At 40.8% G+C, this 15,594-nt stretch overlaps 1 protein-coding gene across 1 annotated transcript in view; it reads left to right on the top strand.

Annotated features, from left to right (window-relative positions):
- The window catches only part of IARS1 (isoleucyl-tRNA synthetase 1), a 105,172-nt gene extending 97,801 nt beyond the window's left edge, over positions 1-7,371 (top strand). The window contains exon 34 of the mRNA XM_059656267.1: positions 3,458-7,371. Coding sequence (XP_059512250.1) covers positions 3,458-3,540 — 83 coding nt within the window. The 3' untranslated portion in view covers positions 3,541-7,371. The remainder of the gene's footprint in view (positions 1-3,457) is intronic.
- Positions 7,372-15,594: the final 8,223 nt, after the last annotated feature.

The raw sequence follows: 15,594 nt of genomic DNA, 5'->3' as shown, positions 1-15,594 counted from the left end.
CCCTCTCGCAATCTGGGCTGAGGGACATGCCCTCCCCCCCAGCTCCCTCCCCGCGGTGCATGAATTTCGTGCACCCGGCCTCTAGTTGTCAAATAACAGTGGAAAGTTAGAACTGACATGATTGCCTAGCACACTTGCTTTTCAACCTGAAGGACTCCCTTTACCATGTTTAGTGGAAATGAACTCCCTCAACTTTTCTTTTTTGGAGAATGCTTTAATTACTTCTTAATTTTGAAGAACAGTTTTGCCAGATAAAGATTTCATGTTGATAGTTTTTCAGTATTTTAAATATGTTATTCCACTACCTTTGGCTTCCATGTTTTCTGATTGGAAATTGGCTACTCATTAGTATCCCTGTCATGTGGTTTCTCTTTTGTTGCTTTCAAGATTTGGTCACTATTTCATCAGATGTTCTTTCTACCTTTTCTTCTCCTTCCAAAACTCTCATAATGTATATGTTAGTCCATTTGACTGTATTATTTCAAATATTCTATTTCAAGATCACTGATTTTTCTGTCTGCTCAAATATGCTACTTACTAGTAGCCCCTCTTGTGAATTTATTTCAGTTGTTTTACTTTTCCGCTCCAGAATCTCTCTTTGGTTTCTTTTATACTTTCTCTATTGATATTCTTAATTTGTTGATACATTGCTTTCTTGGATTTCTTTATTTGTGGCTTCCATTGGCCTTTTCATTGGTTCGTGGTTTTCCCTTTAAGAGAGTTACTATAGAGTGTAAGTTCAAATATTTGCGCTTTCTAAAGGACAGATTCTGTCTATTTAGCTTTTCCTCTGACTGTGCCATAACTTTCCTGCTTCTTTGTATGCCTTGTGATATTTTTGATGTTGAAAATTGGACATTTGAATATTAGGCTCTCCCCCTCCCCAGGGTGTGTGCTATTTCTGATTTTTTTTAAATTGATTTCAGGTAGAAGAAGGGGGAGGGAGAGTAGGATCGAAACATCAGTGATGAGAGAATCTTTGATTGGCTGCCTCCTGCACACCCCTTACTGGGGATCGAGCCCACAACCAGGCATGTGCCCTTGACCAGAGTTGAACCTGAGACCCTTCAGTCCACAGGCCAACGCTCTGTTCACTGAGCCAAACTGGCTAGGGCTATTTCTGATTTTTGAAAGCTGTGATTGTTCATTTGTTTTATGGCGAAGACCATATTCCTTGTTGTGTGTAGTCATTGCAGTCTCTGTTCCGTTAGCTTGTTTTCAGCTACTGTTTAACAGATTATCTTGACCCCCAGGAGCTAAAAGCATAACAACAAAATACCCACCTCTCTCAGTCTTTGGAGATTGGCTTGTGATGGGCCACTCATTCAGCACAGCCAAACTATGTACAGCTCTGCCTCCGCCTTTACCTTCTGTTTGCACTCAGCCTAAAGAGCAGCCAGATTTAGCCAGAAAAGCCTTTTACCTTTTTCAGAATTGAAAGCTTTGGGTCTTCTCAGGTGTTTTCTTGTCTATACATCCGGGCCTGGACATGCATGTAGCTTTCTAAAATTACTCAGGATGCACGGGCAATTGTTAAAGCCCCAATTATCCAAAGAATCTCTCTCCTACTTTTCCTCCCAGGCCTTAGACAGCCTATGTATGTTTCAGTGATAATCTTTTATTCCACACAGCTGTGGGGTTTTTGTTTGCCTTATAATGTTTTTAAGCAATACCTACCACTTTCCACCCTGACCGAGTTCCAAGTTAGGCAAAACAGAGACAAGTACTTTATGTAAGCCTTTCAGAGAGGTTAGAACAAACACAGTATTTTTGCTCTGTCTCTCCTAGAAATAGGTGCCAGGGTCCCACACTGGGCACATGGGCTGCTGTCATCAAGCCTGTCACCAAGACAGCAGGTGACAGCACACACGCTGTTATCTTTGGCCTCATTTTCACTATTTTTTTTCTCTAAAAACTGTCTTTCGTATAATATTAATATTTTGGTAAATAGAGGGATCATGTAATGCTCACAGTTTTAAACACTCACTGATGCCTTCTTGCTTGTTCCACTAGATTCTAAATATCATCTCCAGATCCTGGAGTTACTATCTGTTAAGGAGGCAGCTTTGAGAGTATTTTTACATTCAGGATTCCTGCTTGGACAAGAGCCATTTTTAGAGAAAGTTGATTTCTTCTTTGAATTCAGATCTGGGTAGAAGCAAAATGCAGCAGAGTAGGCAAAGAGCTTTTTAAACTTTTGTCACTCTGAGTTTTTTTTGTTTTTTTTTTTTAATATATATTTTATTGATTTTAGAGAGGAAGGGAGAGGGAGAGAGATAGAAACATCAATGATGACAGAGAATCATTGATTTGCTGCCTCCTGCATGCCCCCTACTGGGGATCGAGCCTGCAACCCAGGCATGTGCCCTTGGCCGGAATCGAACCTGGGACCCTTCAGTCCACAGGCTGACGCTCTATCCACTGAGCCAAACCAGCTAGGGCACTCTGAGTTTTTATATATTCGGTATTAATTGCATTTGTGTTATACTTTGGATACTGGAATTTTTTATCTTTGGGCATATGGGGTCCTATATTTTTTGACATGAGCCCTTCAGTTTTAGAAAAGTTCCTGTTATCAGTGTGGTTCAACAAAACCAGTTCTTGTTTTCTGGCATTTCCTAGGTTTACCATGTACTCTTCTTCCCCCAGACCTGGAAATAGCTTTTCTTCCCATTACTGAAAGTTAATATTTAGAAACCACAAATCTGGCCCACTGGCTTGGTTTTCTTCTAGGCCTTTTCTGTGTATCTAGGAAATGCCTGTGGTGTGATATGGAGGGAGGGGTGTGAGGACAATAGGGGCAATGCCCAGCATTACTTCGGTGGAGGCACAGTCCTTCATAAGTTAAACAAAGAATGAGCTCTCAGCTATAAGCAGTCGGGTCCAACTACAAACGTGGAGAGAGGGCTTCATACAGGGCCTCTGTCACTTCTGGCACCAACTACAACCTCTCAGGTTTGACAGTATGTCAGCAGGTTTCACAGAACTCACTGGAAGCGTTTGCATTCATGACTACAGTTACTGCAGGGAAAGGAATAATGTGTAGGGCCAAATAGGAGAGCTGTGCAGGCGCAGAGCTTCAGCTGTCCTCTCCCAGGAGCATAGACGGGGTTTCCTTCTCCTGACCCTGGTGCACGCCAGTGTGCAGTGGGCTCCCACACAGGGAAGCTCACCCTTGGTGCCTTGCTTTGTATTGAGGCTTTATTACATAGTCATGATTGAGTCATTGCCCACATGGTTGAACTTACTTTTACCTTGAATTATATGGTTGATCTTTCTGGTGTGGCTTCCTCCCCCCTGAGTCAGCTATCTCCCTTGCATAAATTACCAGGTGTGATGAAAGGTCAGACCTCTCTTGGGGTGAGGCCAAATGTATTGCTTACTCAGGCAGCTGACATTTCTATGGTATGTAGAATAGAAAGAAAATTTATTTATTTTTAATCTCTTTTCGCTCTAGAAATTACAGAAGAAATTCCCCTGAAGACTTTGAACACGAAGACTGTGTATGTTTCTGTATTTCCAACAACGGCTGACTTCTAACTTTCTGTTATCAGTGTGGTTCAGTCAACCTTTCCCTACACCCACACACACATTCATGTATTGAAAATAATCCTTTCAGGTGCATTTGGTCTAAATGTGCTGCTTTTGGTCTAAATGTGACGTGGCATTGGTTCATCAAGTAGCTTAAAACCTCACAGCAATATTCACATTTAACCTTAAGCACCTATGTAGTCATGTTGGGAGAAGATTGCAATGTTACCTCAGCACTAGAGTTTATTTCTGTACTTGAATTCCTTAAGTATAGAGGGAGAAAGTTATTAAAGTGGCATAATGTTTATCCTTTTATGGTCGTTTAAAACCTTGAGGAAATGGATAATTATCTGGATTTCCTTGGATAATTTGATGGAATATGTTGTTCCATTAAAGCAAGAAAAATAACCAAGCTTTCTCAGATAATAAATATGTTAAAAGTAATTCATTCTCCCATTGTTTATTGAAACTTGAAATGTATAATCTTCAAAAAACACAAAAACTTAATAGTGACTTCTGTATTAAGACAGTGGGCTAAGTTGGTTAGAGCATCATCCCAGTATGCCAAGGTTGCAAGTTTGATCCCCCATCAGGGCACATAAAAGAATCAACCAATGAATGCATAAATGAGTGGGACAACAAGTCTCTCCCCCCTCCCTCCCTCCCTCTCTTTAAAAGTCTTTTTTAAAAGATTTTTTTTTAAATAATGTACTAAATAAATATCTCATTTTACTTCTTCCCAAAACCCTATGTTTACAGATGCCCAAACAGAATTAGATGTGTAAGATTTATTGGGGGAAACATACATAAGGGATAAAGGGGGACGGGATAAAACATAGGCAGAAGAACCCTTCAGGCTACAATTTAGGTTTGACACCATGAAAATTTAAGAAAGAAGGAAGATTTATTAGAGAAAGTTGAGACTGCATTGCAACTCTCAGAAAACCTTGATCACGCTAATCAAGAGTCTCTAGGCAAGGATTCCAAAATAAAGAGTCCATATTTGGGTTGCTGTTCTCCCCCTGTCCGCCTTATCTACGGGTTTGTTTGTTTATGGTCTCAGTTATACAGTTAACTGTGGTTCAAAAATAATTCATAAGATTTTTGTTTGTTTTTAAAATATATTTTTATTGAATTAAGGGAGAGGGAAACATCGATCAACTGCCTTCTGCATGCCCCCTACTGGGGATTGAGTCTACAACCTGTAATCCAAGCAGTGGCCTCGCAGTGTGTGATGATGCACAAACATGAGGCTGAGCCACACTGACCAGGGCCATAGGTTCAAATCCAATCTTGCCATCTGCAACACCATGGATGGACCTACCGCGTACTGTGCTAAATGAAATCAGAGCAAGACGGGTATCATATGATTTCACTTGTATATGGAATCTAAAGTAATCAGAAATAGAACATTTTGATGGTTGGGGTAGGTTAGAAAGTATAAATTGGTAGTTACAGGAGCGTCACAGGATGCAAAGCACAGCGTAGGGAACACACAGTCAGTAATGCGGTAACTGGTGCCAGACGGGCACTAGACTTAGGGGGATCACTTTTCAGCTTACAGAAATGTCTAATCACTGTGTTGTGCACCTGAAACTAATATAATATTGTATGTCAGCTGTAATTGAAAATAAAAATTATTTTTTTAAAAATCAGTTTTAAATTGCACACAGTCTGAGTAGGTGATGAATCTTGAGCTGTTCTCCTCGATCCTTTCTGGTCTGTGAATCATCCCTTCGTTCAGAATGTCCATCCATGTGTTAGACGCTGCCTGCCCATTAGAGGCCAAAAACTAGTGGCACAATATTTTGTAAGTAAGGGGGGGGGGGGGGGGAACAAAACAAAACTGTGAACTATAAATTCCCTGTACTTCAGTTATTAAAGAGTAAAAAAAGATACTTTCAGACAATTGGAACTAAAATTATTTGTCACTGGAAGACCTGTTAAAAATTGGCTAGAGGAAGTTATTGAAATAGAAAAGGAAAAAACCTTGAAATACCAACAGAAAGAGCAGAAATATAGTAAATACAATGAATTATCCTTTTCTTAATAACATCTGATATTCCAATCAATGATACTTAAAAGTGTGGACTTAGCCCTGGTGAGTGTGGTTGGGCATTGGCCTGTGCATTGAAAGGTTGCTGGTTCTTGAGCCCAGTGACCTAGGCAGGGATAAAGGACAGAGGTGTGGCCAGTTTTTTGACAATCAGCATTCCAAACGGAGAAAGCCATGGAGCCTGACTACCTCTCCTCACCCTCCCAGAGCCATCAGCAGGCCCCAGAAGAAGCTATAGCAGTGAGGGTTGGCGCATTATCTGAAATTTTTTCCCTGAGTGACAGGCACAATGTGACTAATCCCAGGGTAGGGTGGAGACATGGAGGTGATGCCACAGATGTCTGCCAGTCAACCTTACTGGGAAAGCAAAGCAACAAAGGAAGTGACCAAATTCTCCCAGCTCACCCCACACCAACAGATGACAGCTTCTCTGTTGGCACCGTCTGGCTGAAGTGGGCAGCACTGGTATTTCACGGATTTGGAACCCCAGTGGCCACTACATTCCCCTGGGGGATTTGTTTTCTGAGACCAAGATGACCAGAGCACAGAGGAGACACATACTTTCTATTGGGACACAGGTGATTTTCCACCAGCACATACATCTGAAATGCCAGAGGTGGTAGAGACTTAATGATCTTGCTTCAGCACCACCACCTGTAAAGCAATAAGAAGACTTTTTATCTATTAGAGGAATGCCATTTATACATAGATACCTAGAGAGAGGAGGAATCCATCAAATACCATGAACAACCAAGATAACATGGCAGCCCAGGAACAAAATAAAAATTATCCCCAAAATAAAATCATGGAAATAGGTGATTTAAGTCAGCGGTCGCCAACCTTTCAGACCTCACAGATCACCGGTTGGTGACCACTGATTTAAATGACAGAATTCAAGATTTCAGTTCTCAGAAACAAGATACAAGAGAACAAGCAGTTATGAACTCAAAGTCAATGAACTAAATTAGTACTTTACCAAACATTACAACTTTTAAAAAGAACCAAACAAATCTTGGAGATGAAGGATTCAATAAAAGAGAAAAGTGAACTAGTAGGCATAGGAAATAGAGCTTATCAAACAGTTGAGAACTTCCCAAACCTATGGAAAGAGCTAAGTCCTTGAATCCAAGAAGCAAACAGAACACCTAGTTACCTCAGTCCAAAAGGCCTTCTCCAAGGCACATTGTATTAATACTGTCACCAATGATGAGGTCCTGGCCAGGTTGCTCAGTTGGTTAGAGTGTTGTCTCAATACACCAAGTTTGTGACTTTGGTCTCCAGTCTGGGCACATACAAGAAGCAACCAATAAATGTGTAGATAAGTGGAACAAGAAATCAATATCTTCCCCCCCCCCTTCCTCTCCAATCAATCAATAAAATAAATTCATGACAAAAATTCTCAAGACTGTCAGGAAAAAGAACTACCTATAAAATAAATCCCATTAGGTTATCACTAGACTTCACAGCAGAAACCCTACAAGCTAGAAGAGAATGGGACCAAATATTCAAACTACTGAAAGAGAAATTACCAAACTAAGGATAAGATATCCAGCAAAGTTATACTTCAGATATGAAGGAGAAATAAAGACCTCTAGACACACAGAAGCTTAGGCAATTCGCCACCAGAAGACCTCCATTGCAGGTAATGCTCAAGGAGGTTTACAGACAGACAGCATAGTTAGGGTTAATTTCTGACAAAACAAAAGTAGGAGATAAAGTTCTGAGCTTGCAAAGAAAAGTGAAGATTACATGCATTCAAAAAAACCCACTATATATCAAACTTTTTTTTTTTTCATAAACCTAATGGTAACCACACAAAACCCCAAAGGAGAGACACATAATGAATCAGAAAATGTATGGAATACCACTTAATAGAAACACTAAGGGGAAAAAAACCAATGGAGGCACAGAGCCAAGAGAGAAAAGGAAGTGGCTAGCCTGGGCAGTGTGGCTCCGTGACTGAGAACCTGTGAACAGTTCAATTTCTAGTAAAAGCACATGCTCAGGCCATGGGCTTGATCTCCAGTGTGGGTTATGTAGACGTCAACTGATCAATGATTCTCATCGATATTCCTATCTCCCTATCCCTTCCTCTCTGAAATCAATAAAAATATATTTTTAGAGATTTCAAATGGCATGGAGTAAGGGGATGCTACACTGATATGCTTCCAGAACCAAACTGGAATTACAACTAAAATACAAAAAAAAAAAAAAAAAGCCCTGACCGGTTTGGCTCAGTGAATAGAGCGTCAGCCTGCGGACTGAAGGGTCCCAGGTTTGATTCCAGTCAAGGGCATGTACCTTGGTTGTGGGCACATCCCCAGTGGGGAGTGTGCAGGAGGCAGCTGATTGATGTTTCTCTCTCATCTATGTTTCTAACTATCCCTCTCCCTTCTTCTCTGTAAAAAAAATCAATAAAATATATTTAATAAATAAAATACAAAAAAAAAGGCTGAGCAATCAATTGAAGACCAACTGGAGAGAACCCTGATAACCAAGCATAGAAAGTGGAGACACACAGAGACTGGTCGGAAGGGTGGAGGTGCAAAGGGCTGGCCCAGCTCCCACACACAGCACCTGAAGTTCTGGAGAGAGATCTCAGCTGGGGTCAGGGTGCCACTGGGAACTCTGGCATCTAAGCCCTAAGCTGCTCCCCCACCCCACCCCAGCAGAGAGCATCAGAACTGAGAAAGGTGCCCACATAACCTCTGGCTGTGAAAAGGAGCAAGGCTGCTGTCTGCCGGGGAGGGACGGCTGGAAATTCAGGCACCCTCTTAAAGAGCCAACACGCAAATCCTGTGTGCAGCCACTTATCTTGGGCTCTGGCAGAGGGAGGGCAGAGTGGACTGGAGCTGTGTGAGTAGAAGCAAGGGTTAGGGGCTTTGAGGTTAGAGCTCAGAAGCAGACACCCTGGTTTCCTCACGCTGTGGAGGTCATCTTTCTCAGGCAAAAACTCATCCATTCAGTTTTTGCATGGGGTAAGGATTAGCAAATCAGATCCAGCAATATATTAAAAAATTACACACCATGACCAAGTGGTATTTATTCCATGGATGCAAGGTTGGTACAATATTTGCAAATCAACGAATGTGATACATCACAAAGAAATTTAAAGACAAAAAACACATGATCATATCAATAAATGCAGAAAAAGCATTTGACAAAATACAGCACTCGTTTTTGATAACTCTCAGCAAAGTGGGAAGAGAGTATATCTCGATGTGATAAAGGCCATATGTGACAAACCTATAGCGAACATCATACCCAATGGGCGAAACTAAAACCATTTCACCCAAGAACAGGAACACGATAGGAATATTTGCTTTCACCACTCTTATTCAACCTAGTCCTGGAAGTCCTGGTCACAGCAATCAGACAAAAAGAAGAAATAAAAGGCATCCAAATTTGAAAGGAGGAAGTAAAACTGTCATTATTAGCAGATGACATGATATTTCACATAGAAAACCCTAGAGACTCCACCAAAAAAATTACTAGATTTCAATAATGTGGCAGGATAACAAATTAACACCTAGAAATGAATGGCTTTTTTCATAATGTATTTTTATTAATTTCAGAGAGGGTGAGATAGAAGAATCAATGATGAGGGAGAATCATTGATTGGCTGCCTCTTGCATGCCCCCCACTGGTGATAAAGCCCACAACCTGGGCATATGCCCTGACTGGGAATTGAATTATGACCTCCTGGTTCGTAGGTCAACACTCAACCACTGAGCCACACTGGACAGGCATCAGTAGCTTTTTTTATACATCAATAATTCTTAGAGAAACTAAAACAATCCCATTTACCATTGCAACAAAAAAAACTAAGATACTAACAATAAACCAAGGAAGCAAAAGACTTGTACTTGGAAAGATACAGGACATTGAAAAAAAGTGATGAAGGAAGATATAAACAAGTGGAAGAGTATTCCATATTCATGGGTTGGCAGAATTAACATCATTAAAATGTCCATACTACACAAGGCAATCTACAGATTCAGTGCAATCCCTATTAAAATACTGCATATTTCACAGATCTAGAACAAATACTCCAAAAATTTATATGGTACCAAAAAGACCCTGAATATCCACAGCAATCTTGAGAAAGGACAAAATTGGAGGAATCACAATACCAGATACAAGTTACACTACAAAGCCACTGTTATCAAAACAGCCTGGTACTGGCACAAGAACAGGCATATAGATCAAAGAAGCAGAACAGAGACCCCAAGCCATTAGGCTCAATTAATATTTGACAAAGGAGGCAAGAGCATACAATGGAGTCAAGACAGTCTCTTCAATAAATGGTGTTGGGAAAATTGGACAGGTACATGCCAAAAAAAATGAAATTAGACCACCAACTTACACCACATACAAGAATAAACTCAAAATGGATAAAAGACTTAAATGTATGCAATGAAACCATAAAAATCCTACAAAAAAGACATAAGCAGCAAAATCTCAAGACATCTCTTGTAGCAATGTGGTTATGGATACATCTCCAAGGGCAAAGGAAACTAAGGAGAAAATAAACAGATGGGACCACATCAAAATAAAAAGCTGCACAGAAAAAGAAACCATCAACAAAATGAAAAGGGAGCCCACTGTATGGGAGAACATTTTTGGCAATGATACATCTGATAAAGGGTTAATATCCAAAATATATAAGGAACTCACCCAACTTAACAAAAGGAAGCTACACAATTTAACTTAAAAATGGGCAAAGGACCTAAATAGACACTTCTCCTTAGTGGACCTAAAGATGACCAAGGGACAGATGAAAAAATGCTCAAAGTCACTAATCATCAGAGAGATGCAAATTAAAACAACAATGAGGTATCACCTCACACCTGTCAGAATGGCTACTATCAACAAAGGGGGTGTGCATGAGGCATCTAGATGGTCAATGATTCTCTCTCATCATGAATCTATCTCTCTCCCTTCCTCTCTGAAATCAATACAAAAATATATATTTAAAAAGTCAGAAAAATTGCTCAGCTGGTGAGAGGGTTTGCAGCCGGGAAGAGCAGAACTCCCCTGGAAAGGTAAAAAAACCAGGGATTTGGGCAGGAAAGTTTGCCAGACCTCTGAGCCCAGAGAGTCGGAGGGAGACCGCGTGGCAGACAGCCGCGTCCCTTGGGACAGGCACAGCCCCTGACGGGGGGGAAAGGAGGACCGCGGGATTCCTGGCGCCGCCGGGGGAATTGAGTTCTGGGTTCTGTGATCATGGAGGACTGAGCCTAAAGGGGGCAGCCTGAAGAGCTGACCTGACCATGCAGCCTCAGTAAGAAGAAGCTTACAGAAACCAAGCCTTCCCCGTTTCCGCTGCCGGCGTTTGTTTGTTTTCACTGAATCCTGTTCATGGGACATTTCGGATACAGACACTCACCTGTGCTGAAGAGAGGGAGAGTGTGCGGAGGAGTGGAATCTGGGGAGAGAGGGGGAGCCGGGAGAGGTGGCAGTGAATTGAGTGCTGAGACACCCCTGAGCCCAGGACTGGAGCAGCCATCCTCTCCGGAGAGTGAGACTCCTCCCCCCAGCCCCCAGGCAGGAGCACAGCCACACCCAGATTCCACCCTGAACGAGATCAAGGATTAAGATAACCTGATCAGTCCCTGGGAGTTAACAGGGTCTGGCCTATAGAGGGATTTTCAATCCCAGCAACAACATAGCGCTGGTAACTAACTATTACGCAGTCAGCTCTGGGCAGTGAACTTCCACTGGACAGAGAGGCCCTATAGCCTCAGAGGCCAACCCCAGAACACTGCTACCCAGAGGCTGACCCACAAACTGACTCTTTGCTAAACACAAAATAAGGCAGTCTGGGAAATAAATGCGGCATGCTTTAAAATAAGGACTGTGGTTTACAACACAGAGGAACAGTATATCGCAGGGAAACTCAACACTCTCCTGAATACCTGGAAGGTCTAAGGCGAGCCACACTGAAGAATAGAAGAAACGAAGGACCTTCACTACTGCAATTTTTTTTTTCTTTTTTCACTTTTTAACTAAGAAACCAATTTTTTTTCTTTTTTTTCTGTTCTTTTTTTTTCTTTTCTTCTTTTTCCATCACCTGATTTTACCCTTTTAATTACTACCTTCTTATTTTTAACCAGTATTATTACTGCTACCATTTTACCATTTTTTAAAGTGCCATTTTATTTTCTCTTTATTTTATTTTGGGATTAGTGTTCTCCATTCTATTTTCATCGTTATATTATTGGTTGTTTCTAGTTTGCATTCATATCCAGGGAGCTGTTGCTGGAATTTGTTGGGATTAATGGCTGTTCTATAGGAGTATTCTCCTCATATAAAAAGTCTCTTCCCCTCTTCCACTTCATTCTCTCTTTTCGCTCTTTTTTTTTTTCTTTTCTTTTCTCGCTTTTATTTTCCCCCCTCCTTTTTCCCAATTTCATTTTTGCACTCCTTTTTTTGGTCCCTACTTTTCTTTTCTTTTTTCTCTTTTATCTTTTTCTCTTCCTTCTTCCTTATCCCCTACTTCTCTTAATTCAGGTGGTCACCTTTATTTGGGGTTATTAATATCGTGAATATATTTGTGTATAGTGGCTGGTACGTGGTGCCTTGTTGTGTTGTATTTTGTGCCTTTAAATCAACGCAGCAGATCCAAGCAACAGCAACCTCCTGAGCACCACATCCTCTGCTGAGGAACAGCAGCTGTACGTGAAACCTCGCCCCACCAGCCAGAAGAGCCACCACAGCTGTGAACAGCACCCACCAGAGGAGCTGCTGCCAACTGAAGAGCAGCTGCTACCGCAACCGCCCGAAGAGCAACCACAGACCAAGGAGTCACTGCCACCAAGGGAGCAACCACTGAATGACTCAACGTCTAGATATGTCAGTGAGATCAAACATGGGTAGACAAAGAAACCCCCAAAGGAAAGAGAAGGAGGACTCTCCAGAAAAGCAGCTGAGTAATACAGAGGCATGCAACATGACAGATAAAGAATTCAGAATAAGGGTCCTAGAGTGCATAAACCGGATGGAGGAAAAAATCGACAACCTCTGCAAGAAGCAAGAAGAAACAGATGAAAAAATCGATAACATATGGAAGAAGCTAGAAGAAACAGATGAAAAAATCGATAACATATGGAAGAAGCTAGAAGAAACAGATGAAAAAATCAACAACCTAAGTAAGACCCAAGAAGAAATGAAGAGTGATATAGCTGCAATGAAAAACTCCATTGAAAGTATCAACAGTAGACTAGGAGAAGCGGAGGACCGAATTAGTGAATTAGAAAACAAGGAAGCAAAACACACCCAAAATGTACTGCAATTGGAGAAAAAAATTAAAAGACAGGAGGAGAGCCTAAGGGAGCTTTGGGACAACATGAAACGAAACAACATACGAATAATAGGAGTACCAGAACAACACAAGGATGAACAAGGATTAGGAAACCTACTCGAAGAAATAATATCAGAAAACTTTCCTGAGGTGGGGAAGAAAAAAGTCACACAAGCCCAGAGAGTCCCAAACAAGGTGAACCCGAAAAGACCCACACCAAGACACATCATAATCACCATGGCAAATGTTCAGGACAAAGAGAGAATCTTACAGGCTGCAAGAGAGAGACGGAAAGTTACATACAAGGGATCTCCCATTAGACTGTCAAATGATTTCTCAACAGAAACACATCAGGCCAGAAAAGAATGGACTGAAATTTACGAAGTGATGCAAAGCAAAGGACTGAATCCAAGAATACTCTATCCAGCAAGGCTATCATTCAAACTTGAAGGGGAAATAAGAAGCTTCACAGACAAAAAAAGGCTAAGGGAGTTTGTCACCACCAAGCCAGCAATGCAAGGAATGCTAAAGGGTCTGGTATAAAAAGAAGAAATAAAAAGCTCAGAAAGAAAACAGCCACACACACACACAAAAAGAAATGGCTACAAACAAGTACCTTTCAATAATAACTTTAAACGTAAACGGACTAAATGCTCCAACCAAAAGACATCGAGTGGCTGAATGGATAAAAAAACATGACCCATACATCTGCTGTCTACAAGAAACCCACCTCATTAGAAGGGACTCACACAGACTGAAAGTGAAAGGATGGAAAAATATCTTTCAGGCAAATGGAAAGGAAAAGAAAGCTGGGGTAGCAATACTTATATCGGACAAAATAGACCTCAAAGTGAAGGCCTTAACAAGAGATAAGGAAGGCCACTTCATAATACTAAAGGGATCAATACAACAAGAAGATATAACCCTGGTAAACATATATGCACCCAATGTAGGAGCACCCAAATTCATAAAAAAACTCCTGGAAGATATCAAAGGAGAGATCGACAACAATACAATCATAGTAGGGGACTTTAAAACACCATTGACAGCACTGGATAAGTCCTATAGACAAACAATCAACAAAGATACAGCAATCCTAAATGACTCACTAGACCAGATGGACTTAATAGACATCTTCAGAACACTTCACCCCAAAGCCAGGGAATATACGTTCTTCTCAGGTGCTCATGGTACATCTTCAAAAATAGACCACATATTGGGTCACAAGCAAAGTATCCCCAAATTCAAGAAGATTGAAATCATAAAAAGCGTCTTCGCAGACCACGATGGCATAATACTAGAAATAAACTACAATAAAAACAACCCAAAATACTCAAACACCTGGAAGCTGAATAGCATGCTATTAAATATTGATTGGGTTACCAATGAGATCAAAGAAGAAATTAAAAACATCCTGGAAACGAATGACAATGAAAACACAACAATCCAAAACCTATGGGACACAATGAAAGCAGTCCTGAGAGGGAAGTTTATAGCTCTACAGGCCTATCTCAAAAAACAAGAAAAAATGGTAGTAAATCATCTAACTCTACAACTCAAAGAATTAGAAAGAGAGCAACAAGAAAACCCCAGAGTGAGCAGAAGGAAGGAGATAATAAAGATTAGAGCAGAAATAAATGACATAGAGACCAAAAAAACAATACAGAAAATCAATGAAACCAAGAGCTGGTTCTTTGAAAGGATAAACAAGATTGACAAACCTCTAGCCAGACTCACCAAGAAGCAGAGAGAGAGGACCCAAATAAATAAAATCAGAAACGATAGAGGCGAAATAACAACAGACCCCACAGAAATACAAATGATTGTTAAAAAATACTATGGACAGCTCTACTCCAACAAACTAGACAACATGGAGGAAATGGACAAATTCCTAGAAAAATACAACATTCCAAAACTCAATCAGGAAGAATCTAAAAATCTCAACAGGCCAATAACTATGGAAGAAATTGAAGCAGTCATCAAAAAGCTTCCATCAAACAAAAGCCCAGGACCAGACGGCTTCACAGGGGAGTTTTACCAAACATTCAAGGAAGAACTAAAACCTATCCTCCTCAGACTACTACAAAAAATTCAAGAGGAAGGAACACTTCCAAGCTCATTCTATGAAGCCAGCATCACCCTAATACCAAAACCAGGTAAAGACAACACAATGAAAGAGAATTACAGGCCAATATCCCTCATGAACATAGATGCCAAAATCCTCAACAAAATCTTAGCAAATCGGATCCAGCAGTACATCAGAAAGATCATACACCATGACCAAGTAGGATTTATCCCAGGGATGCAAGGATGGTACAATATCCGCAAATCAATAAACGTGATACATCACATAAACAAATTGAAAGAAAAAAACCACATGGTCATATCAATTGATGCAGAAAAAGCATTTGACAAAATTCAACACCCATTTTTGATAAAAACTCTCAGCAAGGTGGGAGTAGAAGGATCATACCTCAACATAATAAAAGCCATATATGACAGGCCCACAGCCAACATCATACTCAATGGACAAAAACTAACACCATTTCCCCTAAGAACAGGAACAAGACAGGGATGCCCCCTCTCACCACTCCTGTTCAACATAGTACTGGAAGTGTTAGCCATTGCAATTCGGCAAGAAGAAGAAATAAAAGGCATCCAAATTGGAAAAGAGGATGTAAAACTGTCCTTATTTGCAGACGAC

The sequence above is a fragment of the Myotis daubentonii genome, chromosome 11 (assembly GCF_963259705.1).
Source record: "Myotis daubentonii chromosome 11, mMyoDau2.1, whole genome shotgun sequence".
Classification (NCBI taxonomy): domain Eukaryota; kingdom Metazoa; phylum Chordata; class Mammalia; order Chiroptera; family Vespertilionidae; genus Myotis; species Myotis daubentonii.
Note: the sequence above shows the minus strand (reverse complement) of the source record. Positions and strands in the feature narration are given on the sequence as shown.